General features: G+C 51.4%; 1 protein-coding gene across 2 annotated transcripts in view; it reads right to left on the reverse strand.

The window, feature by feature from the left end:
* Positions 1–988: 988 nt before the first annotated feature.
* LAMC1 (laminin subunit gamma 1) overlaps positions 989–27,993 on the reverse strand; it is a 115,412-nt gene continuing 88,407 nt past the window's right edge. The window contains exons 10-28 of one of the 2 annotated variants that reach the window (XM_078603322.1): positions 27,597–27,786; positions 26,773–26,885; positions 25,858–26,079; positions 24,824–25,012; positions 23,191–23,433; positions 22,251–22,404; positions 20,519–20,661; positions 19,419–19,597; positions 18,331–18,487; positions 17,417–17,622; positions 15,181–15,257; positions 14,708–14,845; positions 14,409–14,556; positions 13,063–13,212; positions 11,482–11,596; positions 10,420–10,619; positions 9,224–9,382; positions 7,759–7,858; positions 989–7,066 (exon numbers count right to left, since the gene is read on the reverse strand). In XM_078603322.1, the coding sequence (XP_078459448.1) occupies positions 6,810–7,066; positions 7,759–7,858; positions 9,224–9,382; positions 10,420–10,619; positions 11,482–11,596; positions 13,063–13,212; positions 14,409–14,556; positions 14,708–14,845; positions 15,181–15,257; positions 17,417–17,622; positions 18,331–18,487; positions 19,419–19,597; positions 20,519–20,661; positions 22,251–22,404; positions 23,191–23,433; positions 24,824–25,012; positions 25,858–26,079; positions 26,773–26,885; positions 27,597–27,786 (3,140 nt within the window). In that variant the 3' untranslated portion in view covers positions 989–6,809. Of the gene's footprint in view, positions 7,067–7,758; positions 7,859–9,223; positions 9,383–10,419; positions 10,620–11,481; positions 11,597–13,062; positions 13,213–13,554; positions 13,705–14,408; positions 14,557–14,707; positions 14,846–15,180; positions 15,258–17,416; positions 17,623–18,330; positions 18,488–19,418; positions 19,598–20,518; positions 20,662–22,250; positions 22,405–23,190; positions 23,434–24,823; positions 25,013–25,857; positions 26,080–26,772; positions 26,886–27,596; positions 27,787–27,993 lie in introns of both variants that reach the window. The other variant, XM_078603321.1, reaches the window with a different exon arrangement.

Consider the following 27,993-nt stretch of genomic DNA (forward strand, 5'->3'; position numbering starts at 1 on the left):
CGGCCATAAAGCGCGAACCGACGCTGCCGTCATCTGCGCGTTTCGTAAAAGAGAAGCGGAATGAAAGAAAATTAGGTTGAAGTCATCCCGTCTTGTGACTCAAGTTCAATGCCAACTTCGCGTCGTGAAGGCAACTCGTTTGTCGGCAGACGCCTACACATCAGCACTCCCCCCCCCCCCCCCCAAGTTGTTTCACGATAGCATTGCACAAACCAACGTTTCCCCCCTGGTCATTTCTTGTTGTAATGCTCATTTTGAAAGCATCATTGTGAGTATAAAAAAATTAACCCGTAAAAACAAAGTTTTTCACTATAAATCCTTTATATGCGTGGCGGCTAGAGTCCTCTCGTCATCTGGCTTGAGATGGCTGCCACCTATGGGTCAGATGATTGCCTGGCAGCATTAAGCAATTGGTAATTACATATAAAAAAAATTTCTAAAAAGTGTAACATTTAGCAACATTTTTTCACGAAAATTAATTGTCACGCACAACGAGTCTGTGTGCAAAATGTCAGCTCGATTGGATCACGGGAAGTGGGTTAAAAAACGACCGGAAGATTTGCACGGTCGTAAGCGCGCAAGCAAGCGAACTTAATATAAAAGATTTAAATAAAAAACGACCGAAAGAGTTGCACGGTCGTAAGCGCGCAAGCAAGCAAGCGAGCGAACTTAATATAAAGCATTAAAAAAAAAACGAAAAACATTGTCTCCTTTGCAAACCGTAGTGGCGTTGAGTGGTGGCAGCTTGACTGAGATTCCAGGCCGTGGCTAATGACAGTGGCACGTGCGATCGAGCCTTGCACCCCCATCCCTCGTCCACCTACAATAATCTACACTGACCAGCGTGGTGAAGTATGGTTAGACAGCCTTCCATGACCGACACGGCATGACCTTCACCGGGCAATTGATATTGGGCTGTGAATTATTTTTAACATTAATTATAACATGAACTCCAGAAAGATGTCATAAATCCATGCCAGACAAACGCTATCTTTCGTGACTTTTTATTTTTATTTGGAACGATGTGACATGATTACAATGGTGGAAATACAATAAGAAATCTAAAATTGTCTTACAAAATCGAGCGGTACAATTCAAGACGCGGCTAACTTGATTTTTTGCCTTATTTAAATCATATCTAAATTTTCAAAAGCCACATTGAGGTATTTGCAAGAATAACGTGTAGCGTACGAGAAAAGAAAAACATTGGGAGAACAGCGGGAGTGTGTTTTCAAGATAGGGTCACAAATACAAAACACAAGACAGGGAAGAAGGCGACTCCACGCAGGGCCTACATAACACTGCGCATGATGGTGCTGTATCACAATCTCACCTCCCCCCACCCCCCACTGCTTACGCCTGGCAAATAATCACAACTCTGTAATGAATCCACCTTCGCTTTACATTTTTTTAGACACATTCACATCCCTATAAGTCAACAAACTGGGGTATAAAGCCAGTGGGCACGGTTTGCTCGTGTTTTTCAGATGTATACCGCCATCCGTTGGAAACAAAACGCATCCGCCACTACGCTGAATGCGATGAACATTGCTAAAAAAAACGGCTCTGCGTGGGAATTTGGTTATCTCAAACTCCAGTCAGGGTTGGGAGAGTCATCTGATAAGGGTGGATTATCTATTTTCGGGTTTGTCCAGAGCAGAGGAGGTTTCATGTGCGGCCTTGTGACCGCAAACGGAGATATCCCATCAGACACGGCCTCATCCGCTCCCAGCCATCACCCTAAATGTGTTATTTCAAACCTGTCGCTCGTTCGAGAAACCAAAGGCTCTTCTAATTTGAAGCCATGGAAAGTTACTGCAATACAATTCTATTTTCACCGGCGTCTTGGCACGTGGTTGCATTTAAATGCTACATAAAACCAAAGTATTACATTATTAGAAGAATTAACTGCAAATCAAGTACTGTAGATTCCAGTCAACAAAATTATTATTTTTGTGCCGCAGCTGTTGGATATTGCCACACGTTCAAATTACAGGAAATACAAATCACTGGTGTATACGAACAAAAAATATAATGATGCGATTGTGATGAGGTGACGTGTTAGCAGAGAGAATACATGAATACTCTAGGAACCGCTACATGAGATGCACAGACGTGAGAACACTGCTGCTGCAAACCACCCCAGTCAGGGAGTCAAGTTAGGAAACGCCATCTCATTGTTCAAGATGCTTTGGCTGCAAGGAATCCCATACGCAAGTCCTTTGTGCTGCTCGTTATTTATTCATGGCAGTGCATTAGGTCTCAATGACCCACGTGCAAGTTGTCCGCTGATAGTCGAGGACAACTCTAAATAGTAAAAAAAACCCCAATCAATGCCTGCCTCAGCCGAATGTTTTTTGCAGTCGAAACGGTGTTGTGGTGTACATTGCACTCGCAGTTCTCAAGCCCTCATCTCTATTTTTAAAACGATCACGTATCCATTGAAGCGTCGGGGCGAAACAGTGCAGGATTATTCTGCTGAAACCACACCGACAGGTCTGTTAATGTGCAATGTACACATCGTGTGCCCCCCCTATAAGACGTATAACGGCAGAAACTACGTATATCACTAAACAAAGCCTCTGATAATAGAGCGCGTAATCATATGACCCTATAATGACGCAATATATTCGATGCCTCTGTGCAGTTAGCTACAAATAGGTGGGCCATATGTTTTAACCAACACCGCATAATAACCAGAATGACCTCGCAAAGCACGAGGCGTGTTACTTGGCCACAGAGTGACACCGTTGATTTAAACGGAGAGATGTGGGGATGCGTTCCAAGGAGATCGAGCGGTGTGGCGCAGTGGTCGAAACACAACCTGCTACTTGCGTTCGCTTCCCGACCACGGCTAAACACGAATGGCGATCGAGATCCGATCCAGTTCTGGTTAGCCCACATTCACCAACCCGCACAGACCAGCGTGGTGAAGTGTGGTCAAACAAGCTCCATGACCACCAACGCAGCATCGGGAGGCATTGGACTGCCATAGGGCTGGGGAGTGCAGTATTACGTTTAGATAATGAATAATATAATGATTATAGTCACACTCGCTGGTCGCGCGACCCCGTAATGTGTGCGTCACTGCATGGTTGTACTTTTGTATTGCGTTTTAAGGCGGTGGATGGCCAGTTGCTATACAGTGTCACTTTAAAATTGGAGGCTTAGGTTACATGTGAAGGGTGTTCCATTATGTAAACTTTTACCACCACAAAATAAAATGTACCTCCCCCCCCGCCCCCGCAAAAAAAACCGAGAGAGAATATTTGTTTTTAATTCATAAATCAACAACGGTAAGATTACACAGGGATCATCCAAAAATAATATTTACACGGCAACTACACTACTTTTTTTATTTAATGAAATGCAACAATAATTACGGATAAACATAACAAAATATAGCATTTATTTGTATCATACGAAATTAGCACCAGAATATCAGTTTGGTCTGCTAGGCAATTTACAAAGGTTTACAGGCCCACTGGTTAATAAATGATATCAATAGGCGCACTAGAGTCACTGAAGCGGCCAGGTATGCGGCAGGGTTTGTACAAAACGTCCAATAGCAAATCTGTCACAGAACGAGACCGTCCAACGTGATGTTTACAACATACCTTTGACATGTGGAAAGCACACTAATGATTTTTTTGAGATTTTTTTTCTAACACATTTTTCACATATATATTTATATATAAGACTCGATAAACAAAACCCTTCCTTTACCTGCATAGTAATATTTCTAATCGATTAAAAAAAAAGGTAGCACATCGGCTGGGGCAATGTTTGCGGGGAAATTGAACGGCACACCTCTGCAGCGGGGAACACGTGAGAGCCTCTCGCTGACGCCGACGAATTGTGAGCCGACTCGCCAAGGCCACACACAAGCGTCGAGCACGGGCACGCACGAACCGCGACGCCACGGTTGCCCTCGGCAGGCAGACAAAACGGGCTCGCAAGGCGGCGAGCGCGGCTCTTCCGGTGCGCGTTGTCCTTCGGCACGATGCCCGGCGGACGTTTCGCGCCGCGGCTGCTGGGGAGAGCGCGTCACGAGAGACCGAATCGAGCAGCGGGCATCGTCGGCTCCCAGTGCGCACGGAGCGAAACGTCTTTCGGGAAAGAAGCTGCCGATATTATGTGCGAGCGAAACGCCGGACAACGAGCTCGACGCGACACGCGCAACGACCCGAAGGCGCATCGGAGAGAGCTCGAATGTCGTTCAAAGAAGGCACCAAAAGAGAAAGCCAAGTTCCTGCCCGTAGGAGCTCCCTGCGTGCCACTCGGATGTGCCCCGATGAAAGTCAACGCTGCGACACAGCCTCCCTTCCCCCCCTCCCCGACCTCATGCTGCTGCCGCCGCCACCGTTTAGGATTGTAATTAAACGCTACGCGTCGTAACGGGTGCAACAACAAAACCGCAGCGACAATAACCCGGCGTCTGTGTCGTATCTGAAAAGAGGTGTTGGGTAAAGCAGATGCCTGCTAAAAGGAGAGGCACACCAATTATCGTGACACAACACGCGTGTGTGTGTGTCAGACTGTAACAGCCTTTGTCAATAAGCAAAAACTTAGTTCTGCTTGTAAAATGGGATTTAAAAAAAAAAATACAAGATAAAAAGCAAAACGGTAATTATGAAACTAAACTTTCCACTTTTTTGTTTACTCAAACAATCTGCCTCGTTGTTACACAGCAAGATTTGTGAACATCTCAAAAGTGCGTAACAATCTACAAAAAAAATATTCCCTTCACAGGCCTGATTTTTTTTCAGCTTTTCTCGATGGCTTTTATTTTATTAATGAACAAGTGTACAAAAAGATACACAGATAAATACTGAACACATTGTAAGTTACACTGAAATAGTGAAGTACATTATAGTATGCGATAATACTCTTGACTGTTTGCTGCCGACCTAAGTAACGCTAAAATAACGGTGAAAAATGCTTACATTTTTTTTTTTTACAAAAAAAGGCACTCGGTTTTTTTCTCTAAGGCACAATGAAAGTGGAAATGTGAAAAAAGCTGCATTGTGCATAAATATGTAGGAATTGACATTTTAATCGAGGGAAATTTGTGTGTATTTGTAACACCAAGATGTATTTTATTACACGTATGGAGGGCTATTAGGAGCTGCTGCTTTTGCAACTCTGGGTCACAATAAAAAAAAAACACCCCATCTTGCCAGTTTGTAAGCAGTCGACGTCCCTATTTGGACGCACATACGTGCACAAATTAAAAGCCACAATCGGACCTAGTTTCTCCTGTGCCTCATTAGCACATCCGGCACATCCAGGGAATGTTTTGAACATGTTTATTTTTTTTTTAAACTGTCGTGTAAAAAAAGCCATTTTTTATAACATTTAATTTATGTTTCCTTCAGGGTCAAACATGTACAGTTTTTTCCTTATATAATTATTTTTAAATTTAAATAACTTGAAAAATGGCAAAAGATTGTGGGGGGGGGGGGGGGGGAACTCCGTGTGAAAGACCAGCTACAAACTAGTTTAGGTACAGAATTGTTGTTGGGCCTTATCTACCGCTACTGAGATTGTCATTCTTCTGCAAAAGACACCAAAGCGTTGCTTCGAAAAACGCCGTTACATTCAACGGCAAACGTAGCTCTCTTTCATCAAACAACCGATCAAAAAACTCCGCTTCAAATTGCAGAGGTCCCATCGAAAGCTCCTCCTCTAAATTCACAGGACTGTCTATTGTAATCCACGTTCAAAAGCCTGAGTGATTTTGCTTCGAATTTTGGTAACGGTACAATAATGCCTCGACTTCAAAACATACACTCGGAAGCAAATCCTAGATGCACTGATTCTCATCCGTCGACCACCTCAAGTAAAACGGGGGGGGGGGGGGGAACTAAAATCTGAAAATATAAATTGGCTAAATAAAACCCACCGGGTTTGCATCTCGGCTCCCACGGGTGTGGTTTTAATGCAGTCGCCCCACGAAGGAGCCTACCGTGGCGCTGTGAACACAGCGCCCTGGGGATGTCGACCTGGTATGCATGCGAGGCATTGTTTCTTTGCCTGCCTGCCTGCCTGCCGCTGAACAATTTTCATTTGACTTGACCTAAAAAAAAACAGACGACGCGCGCAATTCGTTTTTTACTTCCCGTCATTTTTTTCAAGAATAAATAAATGTGTACGGTCAGAAAAAAACAATTCAAGGTGGAGATGGCCGAGCGGCTGTTTTAGTAAAATTGGGCATCACAAGACGAGCCCCTCTTAGTCAGCGGCCCACTGTCGTTTTGAAACAGCAGGAGGTGATGCGGACGCTGCACCCCCCACTGTCATCATTCACCACAGTGGAACATAGCCTTTTAAAACATTTCTTTTTTTTCTACGAAGACCTTGGCAGCAATAACTTTAAAACAAAGTACAGTCTAAAAAGATGTGGCCGGCAGACGTTGCTTTTGCTGGCCACAGTGCTACACGCAATATTCCTCAAGCAGACGCTCAGGGGAATCCGACACAGCATTGCTTTATTATTATTCTGTTGAGCACCAATTCTGCGGCTGGCAAGTATATTATAAAAGTTATTCGGATAAGCAGCCCTTCGCGGATAATGGACGTAACAATAAACACGGGAGATCACTTACATATGTGGGACGGGGGGTGGAGGGTGGGGGGCAAGGGCATAGAGGGCAGTTAATGGGACGCCAAGGTGTGAATGGGGACCATTATTACCGTAGTGATTTATTGTTAAAATAAACAAAAAAAAGGGGGCCCCCCCCCCCCACCCCGATTTTCCCGGCAGCACACACTGCCAACCTTCCTGTCCTGCTCGAGGGAGCGGAGGTTTACGGGTTCTCAATACTGGCAGCGTTGAAGCATCCCTGCGGCAGGGCGTCCCGGATGTCCTCCAGGTTTTTGATGTCGGCCAGGATGGTGCCGATGTCTCGCTCGTAGTTCTGCAGGGCGCGGTCCTGCTGCGCGCCCGCATCCTCCAGCTGCTTGATCTTGTCGGCGAGCTCCTCGTTCGCCATGCGGTCCTGGTTCGCCTTCAGCTCTCGCTCCAGCTCCGCCAGCTTCTCTCCATCGATGTCTTGCAGCTTGTCTGCACAAGATAACCGGCATTGCGCAACGCATTTACATTTGGAGAGCTTGAGGCTTTCCCCCTCATGCCATTGTTGGTAACCGACACGTGTGCCAAGGTACACCTTGAAGGGCAAGTGCTCCCAAGTGGAAAAAAAAAACCTGGGTCAAGTTCAGATACCCCGTGCCACTGATGTGGTTCATGTGCAGCCTTTTTTGGCAATTCACTGCTAGATAAAGGGCATCCCCCTCTCCCCCACGCCATGTCTGGTGCGGGGAGTTATTTGACCATACTTCACCATGCTGGGTAGTGCAGGGTTCAAGGGGTGGTGGACGCCAAGGCCTGGTTCACAGATCACTTGCCACTGATATCAGCGCCATGGCCAGGAATAGAGAACTCAAGTCAAGAGGCTTGGGGGCATTAGCACAATACGGTGGATTTTGCTTCACTGCACTCTGCTGCCCACAACAAAGCCCTGGGTGAAACCTGCATATACAGGGTGCTTTAAAAAACAAATTAACACTTACATGGGACTATCGGTATTGTTGCAAATTCTCAAAAGTGTTAACATTTTTTTGAAGCGCCCTGTATCATGGTGTTTTCTCGTCAAGCGGCATGAAGCGGGGCATGAGGTGCGGCATGAGGGAGGGGGGTGGGAGGGGGCGGGAGATGGGGAGAGGCGGTGGGGCTGTTTGGGGGGCAGCGTTACGAACCGAGCTGCTCCAGGAGCTGCTTGATGCGTTTGAGCGTCTCCCGCACGGTGTTGCGCGCTTTGCGAGCTTTGTCCTCCGCGCTTTGCGCTTGTGTTGTGACCTAGAGTCCAGCACACGCACACACACACACCAGCATTACAGCACATGCACACACAAAGACAAAGATCCCCCATATAGCCTTTAACAGACTGTTGGGACAAGTGCTCTTAGCGAGCGCCTATGAAGGCCCGCATGGCACATGAGGGGGTGGGTGGCCAGAACCATGCCCGACCACCTTTGTCTCCCCAGTGGCGATGGTTACACAATCGTACCATGTATTCATTTGAAGCCGAATCGACTTAGGGGAGGGCTCAGGACAGGTTCAGGTAATCGTCACGGGTGTTGGCTGTGACAGTTTGTAGCGCAGCGCGCTAATCACTACGCCACCACTACCCACTCCACCATGTGCATAATGCCAGTGAACGCCTAAGTTGTAAACATCTTGAAATTCCAAATTTTCTTCACGAACGAGACTTTTGTCTTAAATGGCCAATAAAAGTTTCAACATGTGCATCTGTAAGCAACCTGCAGCTATGCAACAAGATTTGCCTTTTTTACCAATGAAGGGATTTGTGAAAGCATGTCTCAAAAATAAAAGTCTTGCGACAACGGAAAAAAAAAACTGTCATTGTAAAATGTGGGCGAGTGTGTAGGTGAGTGGGGTAAGTGAGTGGATATGTGAGTGGGTAAGTGAGTGGGTGAGTGAGTGGGTATGTGAGTGGGTGAGTAAGTGGATGTGTAACCTGCCTACGATCCATCTTGGGTTTTACCAGGCTGGATTGTGAGAGGAGGTCACAAATCCTCAAAAAATCTGGACACATTCCTATCAGTGAGCTCCTCCAGCAGGCAAGGCTGTGTTGGCAGGGTCATGTAGCCCGCATGCCCATTCACCGCATGCCCAAGCAGCTTCTGTTTGGCCGGATAGAGGGGGCTAAATGGGTTTGGCACGGTTCACAGAAGCGATGGACTGATGCGGTACAGGAGGATGGCGAGCTGAGTGGACTTGCCGAAGACTGGTACCAGCGGTGTCAAGATCAGCCTCTATGGAGGAGGCTCCTGAAGAACGCTACTGGGCAGTTGGAGGCAGTCGCCTTCCAACAAAAGTGGAGGGCAGAGGAGCGAGGCTCACAACAACGAGCAGAGCACCGGGCGGCTAAAATAGAGCAAGTTGGCACAGTGGGGGGGGGGGGGGGCACAGGTGGTGCGCATCTGCCACTCATCTCAGTCAGTCAACCCGTGGCACCTGGGTCTGTCCCTGTGACCTCCTGTCAGCAAGCCTTCCGAAACTTCACGTGGCCTCGGAGTGGGCCTGGCCTGGCACAAGCGCCGTGGTGACGCCACCGTCACTAAGTGGCGAATGGCGGCGGTTATTGTTGTTGTTGTGTGGCTGAATGGGTAAGTGAGTGTAGTGGGGGGGGTGGCTCACGTTTGTAGCCATGTCCATGTCTCGCATGGCGTCCGCCTGCTTCGTGGCGAGCATCTCCTCGCCGGCCAACAGCTCGTCCTGCATCTTGGCCATGTCGTCGTTCAGGGCCATCGACTCGCTGAAGAGGCGGCCGGCCTCCTCTTTCACCGCCGCCGAATCCTGCGAACATTAGGGACAGCGACGACGATGACGGTGACGCACGTGCACACCCTACCGTGGGGCGTCAGCTCCTCATCATCGTTGCTGTTGGTCGTCTATCGTCATCATCGTCATGTCTCTCTTGACCACAGCGGGGTCTTTGGGGGCGACACCACTTTCGCCTACCTTTCGCAGCCTGTGTCAGGCGGTGTGTTGCCTTATCAGTCCGTGTAATCACATTTGATGTCCAATTCATCTGGGATCACTGCTCCCCATCTTTTTCTTTCTGTGGTGGCCCATTTATGATGTTGGATTGTTGCAATTCACAGTTTGACTTAACAAAAAAGTGGTAACTGCAACTTCAGTGAAGAAGCAGCAATTGTGGCACAACATTATCCTCCTTAGCTGAAATTCTTGAAATTATCAAGTAAGTATTGCCTAACATTTTTAAATGTTAACACAAGATTGGGGGAAATAAATAAATAACCTATCGGGAATTAACCTCTGGGCGACTGCGTCCGAGAAAACGTGGATCGATCCAATCGGCTCGGAATGCCGTTTGGGCTTCACGCGACTGGGCCATTATGTAGAACTTCTTTCACACCGTACGTAGCCAACCTTGCTCATCGGAGGTGCGAGGGGGGGAAGGCCACCAAACGAAAAAAAAAATGAGACAACTTGCCGGAGCGTACGGTCCCCCCCGCATCGCGTGCTTGGGCACGAGCTCCCGGTGCAAGCATTGAAGCTTTGCACGCAGCACTGTTGTTATTCCCCCGCGCCTCCGATTAGCGCGGTTGGCTACGTATCGAAAGAACTTCAACATGTACATACTTTTATTGATTCCCTCTTCATATCCTGGGCCCCTCGTGACCCGTGTGACCCCGGGTATAGTTTTTTATCCTTCCCCCCCACCCCCACTCCCGCGCACCTACAATTAGCACGATTTGCTACGTATCGGTGGGAAAGAACTTCAACGTACGTACAAACGAGCACGCGCGCCACGCCGTGGCGAGAGAGAGAGAGAGATGGAAGTTGCTGGATGATGGCGGTGGCCGTACCGCCTGCGTCTGGTTGGCTATCCTCTCGGCGTCCTGCGCGATGCGGCGCGCCTGCTTCGCGTCGCGCTCCGCCGAGCCGAGCGCCGCCGTCGTCGCCTGCGTCTTGTTCCGCGCGGCTGCCACCTTGGCCTCGATCGTCGGGATCTTCTTGATGGCCTCCTCCGCCGCAGTCTTGTTGTCGGCCACGCGGCGGTCGAAATCTGGAAGGTCAATTTATTATTATTTTTAAAGGTCAATAGAAACGTCGTCGTCGTTATCAGCAGCACGAGCATCACCAGCAGCAGTATAAAAAAAAAGAGGCATTGCTATACAAGCCTGTAACATATTGGCATTGGCATCATCATCATCTGCAGCATTTACCGCACTTCTGATTAGCACAGTTGGCTACGTACGGTGCAAAATAATTTCAACGCACATTTACATGACGTCACTCCACGTCGGCCAGGCCCCCTCATTAATAATCATGAACAGGTGATGTCACTCCACGTAGAGAACCCCCCCCCTCATTAATAATCATGAACAGGTGACGTCCTCCAAATGGACACCCCGCCCTCCCATTAATAATAATTAGCGGCTGATGTCACTCCACATGGGGGGGCGAGGCGCCTCCTCCCCTCTCTTCAGCGTCAACCTACAACCCTCACTACAAAGGCAGAACCCTCACGTCATGCGATCTCCGTCACGCTGTTGAGACATCGAAGTAAAAAGGACATCATGATGAACAAGAGATTATAATCTTTAAAGTCTGTGTCACCGCGCCCTTACAAATTGCACACGAATTGATGCAATAAATATCACGTCGAGGTCTGCTTTTCGCTTGCAAGTTTCAGATTTACTGAAATACACCCGTCCTTGGACGGGCAAAAGGCTAGTCCATAATAAACATCACTGTCAATCACATATGAGGTATTGCAATGCAAGCCTATAATAATTCACCAATGGCATCATCAGTATCACCCATCATCCACATCAACATCACGGAAAGCTGGACCACAGAAGGTAGGGGGGTCAGGAGGGGGGTCGTCCCCTCCTGTGCGATCGGCGTGAGCGGCGGGAATGTACCTTTGATGTAGTCGAGGATCTCCTTGGCCTCGGCGAGGGTTCGATTCCCGGCGGTGGCCGCATCGTTGGCCGTGGCGTACGCGGCGTCGGCGCGCGCCAGCAGCTGGTCGGCCGTCTGTGGGGAAGGAAGGAAGGAAAGAAAAGCAGCGGGCGCAGCCCCGGAGAGAGGCGTTAAGCGATGGGGTGGCGGTGACGGTGCCAAGGGCGGCCGCGCGGGAGCAACGTCCGCCCGTCCTATTCGCCCCGAGGAAATTCGCCTCGATCGATGCGGAGCCTCGCCTTTGCCGGACAAGGATATTTACTTGGTGCTTGGCAAGCAAAGCTGTGGCCATGTTTCTCAGAAGCTACTGCGCGTGTTGTTAAATATTATCTACGGCCCTTTGTCAAATCACCGTTGGCCACAGCGCGCAGCCGCACTCCTACGACACCTGGCAAGCCCCGGGGTGGGTCACCAATCCTGGTGCCACTTGACCAGGCCCAAAATACCTGCTTAGCGTCTTGAGAGCTGACGAGTGATTTGACCATGCCATTCCACTGCTGGATGACGGCCTAATCATGTCATGCAGGTCGTGGAAATTACTTGAACATAATTCACCATGCCGACGAATGCGGGTTGGTGAAGCGGGGGGCGGGTGGAGTTAAAAGCCCGACAAGGCAAGGGAAGGCCTTCATCCAGCAGCCAATTGACCAAGCACTGTAAATTATATATATATTTTTAATGCTTTATATAAATCGCTAGTGTGCGTATCGATGATGTCTGCTGGCTGAGCCAAAATGCTGTTCACTGTTGTGGATGACATCACGAGGCTTTAACATAACACCGAGCATCCTTTACAGCTTCTGCTTCAAGCATTAACAATGTTAGTTTATTGTCCATTTAGTTACCTAAACATTTAAGGCTATTTCACTTTTCTTTAACAGCATCAAATTAATGTCCTTGTCCTCGTGCTTTCTTACGACTTATAAGAAAGAGCATCGCGTGGCGAAACACAAAACACAATCGCGAGTTTGCTCGCAAACAAAACCCCACCACCGTTTCACTACCGACTAAAACGTGCCTCGAAAAACCACGCAACACAACGGAAGCAAGCGAAGGATTTAGAGAGAGCGGTGGCGCAGCTCCCCCCTGAAAGCCGCGAAGCGCACGCTTGATTTGGGGCACAGAGAGAGAGAGAGATCGCCACGCAGTTCAACCAAGCGGTGAAAGAACGCCACGCGCGGTGTCACGGCGTCACGGCGCTGACCAAGAACACCGGCGGGCAGCCCTGCGCGGTGTGGTTCTTGAACGCGGATCGCTTGACTGGAAGAACCCAAGGCAGGAAAAGTCGACAGGAATTCAGCGACACCAAAAAAAAAACTAAGCTACCGAGAGGGCTTCTAATGAGGAGCTCCAAGGCAAAAGGGAAATCAACGTGAAATAAAACGGGACACTTCCACCAGCGCCAGCTTCCCGTTTTTTTTTTTTTGGCGATTTCCAACAAACCAAGCAGAGCGAGGTGCCGGCAGCGAAGGATGCCGACAGGTCGAGACGGAGCCACCAGGAAAGGCCGCAGCGCCGGTGCGGCGTGGCACCGCGTCTACCTGGCCGTAGATGCGGGCCGAGTCGAGCAGCCTGCGCGCTTGATTGTGGTGCACCTCCGAGCGCTCGATGCACATGTCGGCCATCTCGATGGTGGCGTTGGCGTGGGACGTCACCGCTCGCAGGATCTCGCCCACGCGCTTGTGCTCTTGCTGGTGGTGGTGGTGGGTCGGCCGATTTTGTCATTGGGTACGGTTGTTGGTTTTTTTTCAATCCCACACCCCCACGGACGAGAATCCCGATCGCGATGTTGTCGTTCGTTGTCGTTCGTTGTCGTGACCGAAGACCGCGACACGTGTGAACGACGAAGGTGGTGGGGGGTGGGGGCGGGGTGGTAGGGGGGGGGGGGTGGCAGCCGTACGGATGGACGGGCGGACGGACGCCATCGTGGGATTGGGGCGTGGGGGAGAGGAGGAGGAGGGGGGGGGGGGGAAATCCACAACACAACGGTCGCGTTAGTCACACGGGTCTCGGCGCACGCGCGCGGGCGCTACCTTCTGCTCCTGCAAGCCGCGCTGGAGCAACACGGCGGCCTTCTCCTGCCTGGACCGCGTTTCGTTGAGAAGGTCGTGCAGGTTGGCCTCCTTCTCCCCCGTGCGCTGCATTACCTCCTCCGACTTGGCGCCAATATGCTCGGCCCGCGTCTGCGATTCGAGGAGATTAGCGGAGGTGGTTTCGGGGGGAGGGGGGGGGGGGGAAGTACGGTCATCGCTGCTCAAGAAAAAAACAGTGGCGATAGCGGACGGACAATGCAGGGGGCCCGTGGCTCCTGCGGATGGCGAGCGGAGGTTACGGTGTCCTAGGATCACGTCCGCGCCTCCGTCTCGTGAATGGGCGCGTTCAGAACTGAAGCACACGGCGCATCACTCGGCTGCACGTGAATATGATGGAGGGGTGTGAGATTGTTCGGTGTGGAAATATGGGAAAGCGGTGTCTGAGACTGTCATTTAACCTCCGGCATGTTGACTTGTGTAGTATAAGCGTGTAAGCAGTATGTGTGTGTATTAATTGTGTGTGTGTGTGTGTAAAGTATGTGTGTGTATAGTATGTGTATGCAGTATGTGTGCGTGTAGTACGTCAGCACAGGTGGTACATCTGCCAGTCATTTAAGCAAGTCAACCCATAGCACGTGGGTATATCTCGTGACCTCCTGCCAGCGGAGCCCTTCGACACTTCACGTGACATCAAGGTGCACTTATCTTGGCACAAGCGCCATGCTGACGTCACCTAGTGGCGAACGGCGGTTGTTGCCGTTGAACATGGATCTGTGCAGTGTGTGCGCGCGTGCGCTTTGTACGCTCGTGCGAGCTTCTGCGCATATTCTGTGCCTATGGAACAGTCACTCAACCTCCAGCGCAGAGATGTTGACTTGCGGCAAGGCCGCCTTGGCCTGCGTGTACAGGTTGAGGGCAACGTCGCCAACGTCCGTTGCGTTGCTCTGCACTTGGTTCGCGTATTTCTCGAGCTGCGACGTCAAGTTCTTGGCCTCCCTCAGCCTGCGTGATACGCAAATAAATAAAAAGGCTAAGTAACATTTGACAGAGTTAAAGAAATGGGAAGGTTGGCTCGATTTTAGCAAAAAAACTAAAAAGCAACTTCGAGTAGCGCTCATGTGGGCAGCCGGGGGCCATGCGGCTGGGTACGCACTTGGTGGTGAGGTTGAAGGCCTTCTCGCCCAGCTCGTTCTCATCCACCAGGATGCGGGAAAGCAGGTCGAGCGCCGTCTGGGAGGAGTTGAGGGCCATGTTGGCCGTGCCCTCAATCTCGGAGGCGCCGTTTTTGTGTCTGCCGCACACGAAGGCACACGCACGCACGCACAGCGTTAACACACTGGACGACGTTGCGGTACGTTATGGGTGCGGTGGTGAGATTTCAGCAGCATCGCTCTTGAGCAGGAATATTGCTTGTGCCACACTCCTGCGGTGAAATTATACTCTGTGCGCTGGGTCACAAGAATCCATCTGGGTTCACATTCTTATTCTTCTTATTCTCGTTTAAGCAGATGGACGAGGCCCTGGATTTGAACCTAGGATCTCAGCGGTGTGCACTCTGACCAGGATCACTCGACCACTTCCGAATTTTCAAGGATTACTAACACAAGTCTCTCTTCTGATACTCACTCATCGGCAAGCTTCCTCGCTTCATCCACCAACCCCGTCAGGTTGTTTGGGTCCGAAACGTTTCTGGGATCAATCGTCTGCAACAGCAACAACAACAACAAAGATTACGACGTCACATTTTAGCATCATTAGCCGTTTAGGGAGAGTGCTGATGGTGGTTGGCACAGCACACCAAAGGGTAGTGTGGCCAGCACCATACCCGGCTGGCTTTTTCTCACATGTGCTGATATTTACACACCACAACAGGCACACATTTAAGGCCGAGTTTGACCCTGGGAAGGGTCACAACAACAGGTTGAGATATAACTTTGCACACGATGTTAACCGTGCCTGGAAAGTAATGCTAGGTTTGCCAGGTTTGTTGCGGCAGTGTGCTAAGCACTGCAGCACCATTCCCACAGGACACACACACACACACATCCACAGCAGCAGGTGGAAAAGATAGGATGACATTGATTACCATGATTACGGTGGTGATGATGATGAATAGGATGACAGAGGAGAAAAACTAACGATGATGACGATGCTGATGAAGGCGATGATGACAAAGACGATAAAATAACGACGAAGGCAACTCGCGTAACGTTTATTGACTTTGAGAACGATGGTGATGAAGTTGATCATGACGACGTTGCCTAAAAAGCTGATGAGGATTTCAATGACATTCAATTAAACGATGATAACGATGACAACAACATGATGATGATGATGATGATGCTAACGATAAGCGATCGTAACAATAACGACTACGGTAATAATGATGATCATCATCACGACGTCTGGGACAACGCCATTGTTTGACATGACAACATTGGACAATGGATGTGCCAACACACACTGGCTGGCACTCTAGCCAACAATCTAGCTAACTGGCTGGCTGGCTGGCTCACTGGCTGGCTCACTGGCTGGCTAACAGCCTGGTTAGCTGGCTGACTGTCTACCTGCCTGCCTGGCTTACTGGCTGCTTGGCTAACTGGCGGGCTTGGCTAACTGCCTAACTGGCTGGCTGTCTAACTGGTTGGCTAACTGCTTGCTTATCTAACTGCCTGCCTACCTAACTGGCTGGCTAACTGCTTGCTTATCTAACTGCCTGCCTAACTGGCTGGCTGTCTAACTGGTTGGCTAACTGCTTGCTTATCTAACTGCCTACCTAACTGGCTGGCTGTCTAACTGGTTGGCTAACTGCTTGCTTACCTAACTGCCTGCCTAACTGGCTGCCTAACTGGCTGGCTAACTGCTTGCTTATCTAACTGGCTGCCTAACTGCCTGCCTAACTGGCTGGTTGTCTAACTGGTTGGCTAACTGCTTGCTTACCTAACTGCCTGCCTACCTAACTGGCTGGCTGTCTAACTGGTTGGCTAACTGCTTGCTTATCTAACTGCATGCCTAACTGGCTGGCTGTCTAACTGGTTGGCTAACTGCTTGCTTATCTAACTGCCTGCCTAACTGGCTGGCTGTCTAACTGGTTGGCTAACTGCTTGCTTATCTAACTGCCTGCCTAACTGGCTGGCTGTCTAACTGGTTGGCTAACTGCTTGCTTATCTAACTGCCTGCCTAACTGGCTGGCTGTCTAACTGGTTGGCTAACTGCTTGCTTATCTAACTGCCTGCCTAACTGGCTGGCTGTCTAACTGATTGGCTAACTGCTTGCTTATCTAACTGCCTGCCTAACTGGCTGGCTGTCTAACTGGTTGGCTAACTGCTTGCTTATCTAACTGCCTGCCTAACTGGCTGGCTGTCTAACTGGTTGGCTAACTGCTTGCTTATCTAACTGCCTGCCTAACTGGCTGGCTGTCTTAACTGGTTGGCTAACTGCTTGCTTATCTAACTGCCTGCCTAACTGGCTGGCTGTCTAACTGGTTGGCTAACTGCTTGCTTATCTAACTGCCTGCCTAACTGGCTGGCTGTCTAACTGGTTGGCTAACTGCTTGCTTATCTAACTGCCTGCCTGCCTAACTGGCTGGCTGTCTAACTGGTTGGCTAACTGCTTGCTTACCTAACTGCCTGCCTAACTAACTGGTTGGCTAGCTGCTTGCTTATCTAACTGCCTGCCTAACTGCCTGCCTAACTGGCTGGCTGTCTAACTGGTTGGCTAACTGCTTGCTTACCTAACTGCCTGCCTAACTGCCTGCCTAACTGGCTGCTTAACTGGCTGGTTGGCTAACTGGCAGGCTGCCTAACTGGCTGCCTGGCCAACCGGCCGCCTGGCCGGCAGCAGCAGCAGGTGGTGCACGCACCACGGTGCTCAGGGCCTTGCGCGCCCGCTCCAGCTGCTGCCGGGCGTCGGCGGCGAGGGCGTCCACGTCGTCGGCGGCGGTGCGGGAGCGGCCGAGGGCGGAGGTGGTGTCGTCCACGCCCTGCCGCACGCGCCGCAGCCGAGTCATCTCCCGCGTCAGCGTCGCGTTGATGTCGGCGAGCCGGTCCAGAAGGCTGTAGTCGGCGTCTGGAATTGAAAGATGGAAATGTGGGGGGGGGGGGGGGGTGTGGGGGGAGTGGGGTCACGATTCGTGTTCTGTTGGGTCAAAGTCAACAATGGCATTGTGCTTGGCATCATGACGATCATCAGCATTCATAATAAAGGTTTTTTTTGGGTTAAATCGTGTCAATATAAAATGTGTCGTTAACCTACCAGCACACGTGACAAACCTTACTAATTGGCTGTGTCGGGTGGTGGTGGGTTAATAACATTTATATTTATGTGATCTAACCCCGCAATAAAAACCTTTATTATGAAAAATATAGGTCGCCAAAGCAACTTGTTGAACTGATCGTCATTACCTTAATCGTTATTGTTACAAATCGCTATTGTTAGTATTATCATCATCATTACGTTGTCATCGTTAACATAATTTAAGTCAATGTCATTGTCATCCTCCTTGCCGTCAACATCGTCAACGTTGTCGAAGTCAATAACATTTTCCTGAAGTTTACGTATTTGGTGCAATAGCCACCCTGTAATCGCTTTAATATTTCTGCAACTTGATTTGTAGTTGTACTCTGACCAGCCTAGAAATAATCTGCCAGAGCCGACACGCCACAGGGGAATTAATTACGTGACGATGATTTGTGCTCGTGAAATATTTCAGACTTCTCACGCGACACAGTTGCTTGCTTTGAATTGTTCTTATTTTACGATTTCGGCAGCACGCACCCTGCACGGACTGCACCTCCCACAGCAGCTGCACGACGGCGTCGCCCACCGACTGCAGCCGCTGCTCAAAGTCGCGGTCGTTGATGGCCCCGGGGTCGCTGCCGATTCCCTCCAGGTATCGCTCCAGCTCCCGCAGCTTCTCGCGGTGAGAGTTCACCTGGGTACGGAGCGGGCGGGGGGGGGCGGGGGAGGGGGGGGGGCGGGGTACAAGGACGCGGACGACGATAAGGAGGAGGTGGGTGGGTGAGGTGACGAAGTGGCGAGGGGGTGGTGAAAAAGAGGAGGATGAAATAGAAGAGGAGATGGCAGCATGAGGAGGAGGAAAGGGAGGAGGGAAAGGAGGGTGGCAGAGAAAGAGAGAGAATATGGAACGCTACATGCCTCCTGGGCATTACATATGGCAACGTTTTTAGAAAATTACATTGCACAATGTTTTGCTCATTATTATCTTTGGCCCAACTTCGCAGCCTGACTATTAAGTGCTTCTAATAATTTGTGTCGTTTCATTCCCACTGGAGATGAAGCATGGCTGATGATGATTACTCAAAGCAAGCAGAGCTATTACATTTGTGTTCGTTGATGTCAGCCCTACTTAGGCTTTATCGTGTAATTTTACGTGATGTGTACGCTGCGTTAAATGATAATCATCACGGTTATTATGATACGAACCTCGTTTTACCAAAATTTCATATTTTGGCGATGGCAATCATGGTGACAGTGGGTGTTGACGATTACAGTGGCAGCGATGGTGGCGATGACAGTGGCGCTAGTGGCGATGGCAACAATGGAGGTGGCAATGGTGGTAGTGGTGGCGGTGGTGGTAACAGTGGTGAGCGGTTGTGGAGGTGGTTATGCTGCGCGGGGCGATTTCAGTAGCAGTAGTTGCAGTCATGGCGGTAGGAATGGCAACAACGTAGGTGGCAATGGCGGTAGTGGTGGCAATGGTGGTGCTGATTTTTGTAACGGAGGTGGTTATATGGTGCCAGTGGCGATGATGGTGGTCGTTGTGGCGGTCGCAGCGGTAGTGGGAACGATGATGGGAAAGGTGACGGTAGCGACGGCGGCGACGGTGGCGGCGTGCGCCTCACCTTGCTCTCGACAAGCGAGTAGCACGGCGGGCACTGCTGGCAGCCCGGGTTGGTGCGGTTGCGGTAGAAGTTCTCCCCGCACTGGTCGCACCGCACCCCGACGGCGCCGTTCCTGCACGGGCAGTGGCCGCCCTCGTCGCACTGCATGCCCTTGGCTCCGGCAAAGTCACAGTCGCACGCTGCGCCGTTCACCGGGAGGCCGCACCAACGGTGGGGGGGTGGGGGGTGGGTGGGGGGGGAGATGACCGCACTCAATCAAAACCCCGACCGGCAGTGGTATCGCTTCTAGCTGAATTGCAGAGTTCGTCGACTCTCCTCGACCGTATGATGGCAGCAGCAATATGTTCAGGAGCGAGATGGCAATGTCGAGGTCTGCTGCTGGTCACGACGAGAGGGCTTCAGCAGAGAGAATTCTCGTGTCGTTTTGTTATTCCCTCTTTCTCCGTTGAAGGATCGCAGACCACAGTTGGTGTACTACATGGTCCATAGTTTGAGTTGCAGGGCCAGTTTGTTGATGGTGTGCAGACATTGCTTCATGAGCTGCAGCTTGCTAGCCGGTTAGTTAAAATTCTTTAAACTTGGCTCTCTCTTGAAATAACCTGTTGGCCTCAATGGGCTCTTACCTGCTTTTCTATCCATCAAATCACCCGGTATGTGTCCAATCTCAGAATCGAAGCTGCGTTCGAGCCTGGGATAGTGCTTGGATGAGTGACAACCATGCACAACAGGTGTTATAGGCTGCAGGGCTACTTGGGAGGCAGTGCAGCAAATTGCATTGTTGTACCGATCTTTTGCTCTCCCACATACGCACCCCCCCCCCCCCCCCACACGTTCACCAACCTGCACGGACCAGCATGCCGAAGTATGGTCGAATAACCCCCACATCCGACGGCATAGCGGGAGAGCTCTAATCTTGCATTGGACTGACCAAAGGAGTGCGCGTACACTTCTAACGCCATCCTCCGCTTCTAAACGACGGCCAACTTCGTACACAGAATGCAATTTGACTCTTCGTCACGGCTCGTTGCGTCATTTCCGTTGCATCAATCAAATACAGCCGCAAGCGAACATAACGACGGCGACCGAGCGAGCGAGCGTACGTGAGCAGCCCTTGACGGAGAAGCCGAAGTGGTTGGGGGCGCAGACTTCGCAGGCGCGACCCTCCACACCGGGCCGGCAATCGCACTGCCCCGTCGTGATGTCGCACTGCCCCGTCTGGGAGCCCACGGGGTGGCACTCGCACCTGCAGGCACGCGCAGATGCACGTACAGACACGGGGCGACGCACGGAGGAACGCACGGTAAGTTAACGACGGAGAAACGCACGGCAAGTTAACGACGGAGAAATGCGCACGCGAACGACAGCGTAGAGCAACGCATGCAGAGAACGCACCCGGGGGGGGGAGGGGGGTACGCGTGTGGCAAACCACGTGGGAACGCACGGAGGAACGAACAAAATTTACCCATGCAGCAACGCATGCACTTTAGTACTCCAAGAAGCAATGCACGGAAGAGCGCATGCGGTAATGCACGGAGGTTCAAAGACAAACATCCCCCATATAGCCTCTAACAGACTGTAGGGGCGAGTGCTGTTAGCGAGCACCTATGAAGGCCGGAACGGCACACGAGGGGGTGGGTGGCCAGTACCACTCCCGACCGCCTTTGCCTTCCCAGATCCGATGTTTACACACCGCACCAGGTACTCATTTGTGGCCGAGTCGACCTAGGGGAGGCCCAGGACCGGTTCAGATATTCGTCACTGGTGTTGGCCGTGAGCGGGAATCGAACCTCGGCTCGCCGGGTTCGTAGCGCGGTGACCTAACCACCGAGCCACCGCTCCCCACCGAGGCACAGCACGGAGGTGCACACACACAGAAATGCATGCTAGACCACGCAGGAACACGCGAGAACTCGTGCAAAAATATGCACAGCAACACGCACAGAAACACAAACGAGAAACGCACGCAGGAAAGAAAGGACCCTTAACTTCACTGTACACCGTCGTCACAGCGCGGCAATGCTTTCCTTCGGGATGAAAACAACGGCGATAATTATGGTCATAATCAAGCTATTTTGACGGATAACTTGTCACGACACGGAGTCGTTTACGCGAAACTAACTCTCGACAGCAACCCGACGTCCCAATGAGTTGCACTGTTGAAACAGAGGCGTTTTTACCTTTCAAATCAAAATGAACACAGTGCGGATTAAACCACAGACTGCAGACAAGTCACACATCTCGTTGCCGTTACACACTTTCAGGCTGACTTCAGAGAAAGGATCCAATCCTCTCTCCTTACTCTCACCCGGGAAATCAGCTCGTACCACATCCAAGCTGCCATCCACAGCAGTGAACATTGTTGATACTGATGATGATGACGAGGACAATGACAATGACGATGGTGACACTTAAGATGACGACGATGATGATTAATGGTAGTAATGACAATCGTGATTACATTGAGGAACGATGATGACGACATGTTGGACTACCTCGCCTGGTATGCAGGGGGTCATGGGTTCAATCCCGACACCGACGCCTGCTGTATATTTGGAGTTTGCGTGTCTCTCTCTCCCCGTGGTCGCGTGGATTTTTCTCCGGGTACTCAGGTTTTTCCCTCCACATTTAGAACCAACATCACGCGTTTAGAGTATTTGGCTGCTCTAAGTTTCCACGTGGTGATGATAAGCCACTTCGATGGGCTATCATTTATGGCCAGGTCGCTTATGAAAAAGAGGTACGTAGGTCAATGGGCCTTACCTGGTAAAATACAAAAAATAGTTTTAGTTTAGGGTGGGGCGTGTGGGTGGGTCGGGGGGGGGGGGGCCTCACCGCTTGCAGCCGTTGCCGCTGGCGATGTCGTAGAAGCCAGCCTCGCACTGCCGGCAGTCGCGCTCGGCCACGTGGGGCAGGCAGTCGCACTGCCCCGTCACAGGGTTGCACGTGGTCTGCCCCTCCACCGTGCCGAGAAGGAAGCACGCGCAGGCTGCATGCACGCACGCACGCACAAAGATGAAGAGACCCACACTCCCCCCCGTGTAGCCTTGAACAGACTGCTGAGGCAAGTGCCGTTAGAGAGTGGCACCGACGGAGGCTGGCACGGCACGCGAAGGGTTGGGGGTGGCCAGCGCACAGCCTTTGTCTCCCGAGTGGCGATGTTTGCACAGCCCCACCAGGTACTCATTTGAGGCGTTGTTGACCTAGGGAAGGCCCCAGCACGGATTCAAATAATCGTCGCTGATGTTGCCCGTGAGCGGGAATTTTAAGAGTTTGTGGGTTCGAAGCGCTGTGCGCGCTAACCACTCCCTCCGCACGCACACCCAGGCGGCACATATGGATGAATATAACAGCGACAAAGACCCAGCATGTGGCCATCACCGACTGCTCGGTCGAGTGCGGTTACCTACCTACTTGGTGCGTCGGTGACAATGACAGTTTGTGGCACGCACAGCCAACGGGCACAGCTGTGTCAACTTCCAACCGTGTTTGTCTCCGGCATTAGCCTGCTCACCTCTAGCAGTGCGATCGAATTAAATATCCCATTTGACTGCCGCGCGACGAACGTTACTCTGCATATGCAGGACAGGTGCGAGGGCGCCTCCCCTCTATTGCGTGGGCCAGAAGACACGCGTGGTATCCACTTCCGTGGGCCACTCTCTGGTTAACGGCGTTAATTCCGTTGGCGGGGGCGGGCGACGAGATCGCTCCGGCACCGGCCACGCGAAGTAGAGAGAGAGAGAGGCGGGGGGGGGGGGGCGGCGCGCCGACTCACGCTTGCACTTGTCGGGCAGCGGCAAGCGGGCGTCGCCGTAGAATCCGTCGAGGCAGCGGTCGCAGTAGAAGCCGCCCGTGTTGTAGATGCACTTGAGGCACTCGCCGGTGCGCCGGTCGCAGTTCCCCACCGCGTTGGGGTCGATGTTCTCCGTGCACTCGCACTTGCGGCACGGCCGCGAAGGCCCCTCCTGGCCCGTGGGGTCGCCGAAATAGCCGTCGTCGCACAGCTCGCAGCGCTTGCCTGCACCCGGGGGCGGTGCCGACACGAGTCGAGATTTGGTCATTAAAAAAAATAAAAATCTTTGCTCGGGGTGCTTTCCATCGTCTCGATTTTACACCTTTTTTTTCCTCTCCACACCCCCCACCCCGCCCCACAAAATAAACGTCGAAGCGAGATGCTCGAATCACGAGCCCGTGCATCGTAAACACTGCGCTCAATTTCTCATGCGCACCATTCGATGCGTGTATCACGAGTGTACGAATCAATTTTAATCAATGACCCAGCGTATTGTTACACGCCTAGAGATAAGCCCCCTGCTGCTTCTTCTTTCGTACGGCCGCTGATGTAGATGCAGAGCGACAACGAAACAATCAGGTCGTCGTCGTGCCAGATAAGCCTCTGCTAAATTCAATTAAGCGATGGATGTCCCAGACACAGAGGGTGTGAGTGACAACAGAGTGTATGTGTGTACGTGTGTATGTGTGTGTGTACGTGTGTATGTATGTGTGTACGTGTGTACGTGTGTATGTATGTGTGTACGTGTGTACGTGTGTACGTGTGTGTGTACGTGTGTACGTGTGTATGTACGTGTACGTGTGTATGTATGTGTGTATGTATGTGTGTACGTGTGTACGTATGTGTGTACGTGTGTACGCATGTGTGCACGTGTGTATGTAAGTGTGCACGTGTGTATGTACGTGTGCACGTGTGTACGTGTGTGTGTACGTGTACGTGTGTATGTACGTGTGTACGTACGTGTGTACGTGTGTATGTATGTGTGTACGTGTGTATGTACGTGTGTACGTGTGTATGTGTGTGTGTACGTGTGTATGTATGTGTGTACGTGTGTATGTACGTGTGTACGTGTGTATGTGTGTGTGTACGTGTGTATGTCTGTGTGTACGTTGAAGTTCTTTCGCACCGTACGCAGCCAACCGTGCTAATCGGGAGGTGCGATCAGCATGCAGCAGAAAGCAGATCACTTCATTACTCATTAACAGTCGCTTACATTCTGAGCTTTTCTAAGACCCGCTTTGGGAACGACGCTGTGCTGCACGGTTGCCTAGAGGGGGTATGGGGGGGTTCCATAAACAGCCGCAGTACGACCCGAGAAGCAGGATGGAGCGGGCGGCGGCAGAGTGTCACACCACGTGGTGCAAAAAATAAGAATTAAGCTTTACCCTCTCTGGCAATAAACCAGGAGCTGTTAAGATGTTCCAACGCCATTGACCACCCGTACTTGTGGCAAAACATAGCAAACGAACATGCTCTGATAATGTATGCATTGTCTTTGAAACCGACTGGCCTGTACCAGAGGCAGCCTTCATCATGGACACGGAGCAACCAACGATGGGGAGCGGTGGGGGGGGGGGGGGGAGAGAGGGGGGGGATCCTCCCCACGCGCGCTCACCGGTGGTGCCCTCAGGGCAGCTGGTGCACACCACCTCCCCCGCGCGCGGCTCGATGGCGCAGGAGCTGCCCGAGGGGCAGGGGCAGACGGCGCAGTCGTCGTCGCTGCCCTGCGTGGCGTCGCCGTAGAAGCCGTCCCGGCACCGCTCGCAGCTGCGCCCCGCCGTGTTGTGCTCGCAGCGGCACTCGCCTGCGCCGCGCGCCGCGGTTCACGAACGTTAGCGTTCCGTTCGGCCGCAGCGGCGTCAGCGCGGCGAATGTCATAGCGCGGCGAACGTCATAGCGCGGCGAACGTCATAACGGGTCGTCGCGAGTCGCGCGAGCAAGTTGTCCTGTGAGAAGGCGAGTGTGGAGCGGTTGGGTGGCGGTGACCTAAACTAAGGTAAGGCCCACTGAGCAATGAGGCTCTTTTTCAGAAGTGACCTGGCCACAAATGATAGCTCAACCAAGTGGCTTACAATGTGGAAATGTATAGCAGCCAAATACTCTAAAGTGGAGGGAAAACCAGAGGACCCGGTAGAAAAATCCAAGCGACCTCAAGGAGAACATGCAAACTCCAAATATGCAGGCGTCAAGGTCGAGATCGAACCCACGGCTTACTGCATACCAGGCAAGGCAGGAAACATCTCACCATCGCAAGATGTTATCCTCTCTCTCGGTGGGCCCCCGAGTACATTGGTGGGGTAAAGGCCACATCTGCACGGCTGAAACCAATTTGTCCGCTGGAATGATTGTTGTTAATTTTATTGGCTGTACTAAGGATGATAGAGTCGATCCCCAAAGAAGAATTGTATATGTGACCTTCCAATTGATAGCATTTATGGACACGTACAGCGTGGTCGGTAGCATGCGGCCAGGCAGAGCCGTGCACCTGTTTGGCAAAATTACGTCAAAGAACGGAGTGAGGAGGCGTGGAGACAGATCAGTTGGGTGAAGAAGAAGAGCAGATAAAACAGAACTTGAGGAAGCAGACATGTCCCAAGTCAAAGGATTGTGTGAACTGCCAGCAAAGACCAGGGGTCACATTGTGATTACCGGTCTCCGGGTGGCAGGTCGCACTGTGGCTGTGGCAGGCACACGGCACGCAGCTGCTGAAGGGCCCTTTGCCGGGCTCCTCCCGGGTGAACCCGGGCGCGCACGACTCGCAGAACTGGCCCTGGTACCCAGGCGGGCACGAGCAGCGCTCCACCCACGGCGCAGGGGGCCCAGGCCCCCGCCGTGCGCTCGTCAGCGAAATGCCCTGCAGGTGGCCCGCGTCTGCGCGCCACGCGGACAGGAGAAACGGACAGCACAAGGGGGACGGTTTTTTTTTTTCGTTTCTTTTAATCTCCTCCAAACCCACGATGCTCACATGTGCGTGGAAGAATAACGGCGTCCACGGGCCAGTTCTTCGCCTTGGGAAAATGCTCACAGAGTCTCAAGATACATTTATTTTTCAGGAGAGGGTCCTGCATTGGCGTCGTTTTGTATGTAGACAAAAGACGGAAAAATAATATGTACAGTAGACAACCAAAAAAACTTACTTGCTCTACGACACCACCTTGTTGCACAACGGGCGGTTTCCTAACGTACACCGTAGCTCTAATCCAGGGCTTAATTACTCGCAAAAACAAATTAAGTAGGCATGTCACTAATAGCCACTGCCATAGCGATATGTATACTGGATGTGGTGTGCCGGGTCCAGAAATATGATTTTTGGGTCTCTGACACAGACCCGGCTGGAATGAGGGGCCCCCGCCCATAAATTACCATCCCTGCTACCCAATTCATAGAATTTTGGGCACGGCCCACCAAATACAAATATCACCTTAGAGAGACAGTAAACCCCTCTCTATCTGCGAGGGTTTACGTTCTTGAAAATGTTCACGAATGCAGAATTTTCCGAAAGAGCAACAGACACGGGGAATGCGGCGGAGGAATTAATGTTTTTATTTTTACGTCAGGACTCACTCTGGGCGTTGTAGGTGCCACGAATTTTGACGGACGTGAGGTTAGACAGGAGGCGCTGGAACTCGGTGGTGGTCAGCTGTGGACGCCATGGGTACTCGGCAACTTCGTGCAGCCTGAAAACACACAATATAAACACCACACACACACACACCAAGAGAACACCACAACACAGAGATCCCATTTGATGATATGAAGTCACTCCTGTGACTTCTTCCTCGCCCCCCCCTCACGTTGCTACGATCCTACGGAGATTTCCGCTTGCATTTGCCTCTCCTCTCTGCCGTGGGCGGGGCTTAAATCCTCGCTGAATAGAATTTCTAGACCGCCGGTAGAATGGAGCTCGTAGCGCGTGACTGGTGTGCACGGCCCATAGCGAGAGGTACACGCTGGTTGTGGGGTGTGCCATGCTTGGCGAAATTTTCTGGACAGATCTATCTAAAATTGAGCCCAGCCTTGCATCTCCCCCAGGATTGACGGGTCACACGCTGTCAAACAGAGATACAACCCCACAGCGTCGGGTGGGCTGAAAAGGGCTGAAAGGGGTTGAAAGGGGCTCAGCCCCCCCCCACCCCGCGATCTAAATTATTTTGAATTAAAATGTAAAATGTTGGTACAAAACATACACCGGAGCCAAAAGCTGTAGCAGAATACATGACAAAGGCAGATCTTATCATCACTCCTACCGCGTATGGTTTAACATTTGCCTTAAGTTAATTCGACGTTGAATGTGGCAACATTCCCCGCCCACCACCACACCTCCTTTAAACCGAGGTCACGACGAGGCAGGGCTGTAGGTGCGGCGATGCGGCGGCAGAGGGACTCACAGGAAGTGGTAGGTCTGGACTTCTTCCGTGGGGTAGGAGTTCCCCTGCGCGATGAGCGGAACCGACACGCGCAGCTCCGCACCCTCGAGCACCAGGTCCTCGGCCGAGAGGCGCACGTCGCGGTTGTCCACGCGGAACTTGAACGTCAGGTTCTGGCCGTAGCTCAGGAGCTGGTTCCCCAGGAATTTGTCTGCAGAACAAAATCGGATAATGATCATGATGGTGATAGCGAAAATTCCGACAGCGTCGTCACTTTGGCAGCCATCAATTACTACAGGGATGCTAAACAAGAAACGAAAACATTGAACATCACCATTGGAACCTCATTTGCCAGTAAAAAATATGATAATTGGTTTTTTACCCTTCTATCTGGCAACAAAACTGACACCTTTTTTTA

Source organism: Lampetra planeri, chromosome 20, assembly GCF_965212315.1.
Source record: "Lampetra planeri chromosome 20, kcLamPlan1.2.h2, whole genome shotgun sequence".
NCBI classification, from domain to species: Eukaryota; Metazoa; Chordata; class Hyperoartia; order Petromyzontiformes; family Petromyzontidae; genus Lampetra; species Lampetra planeri.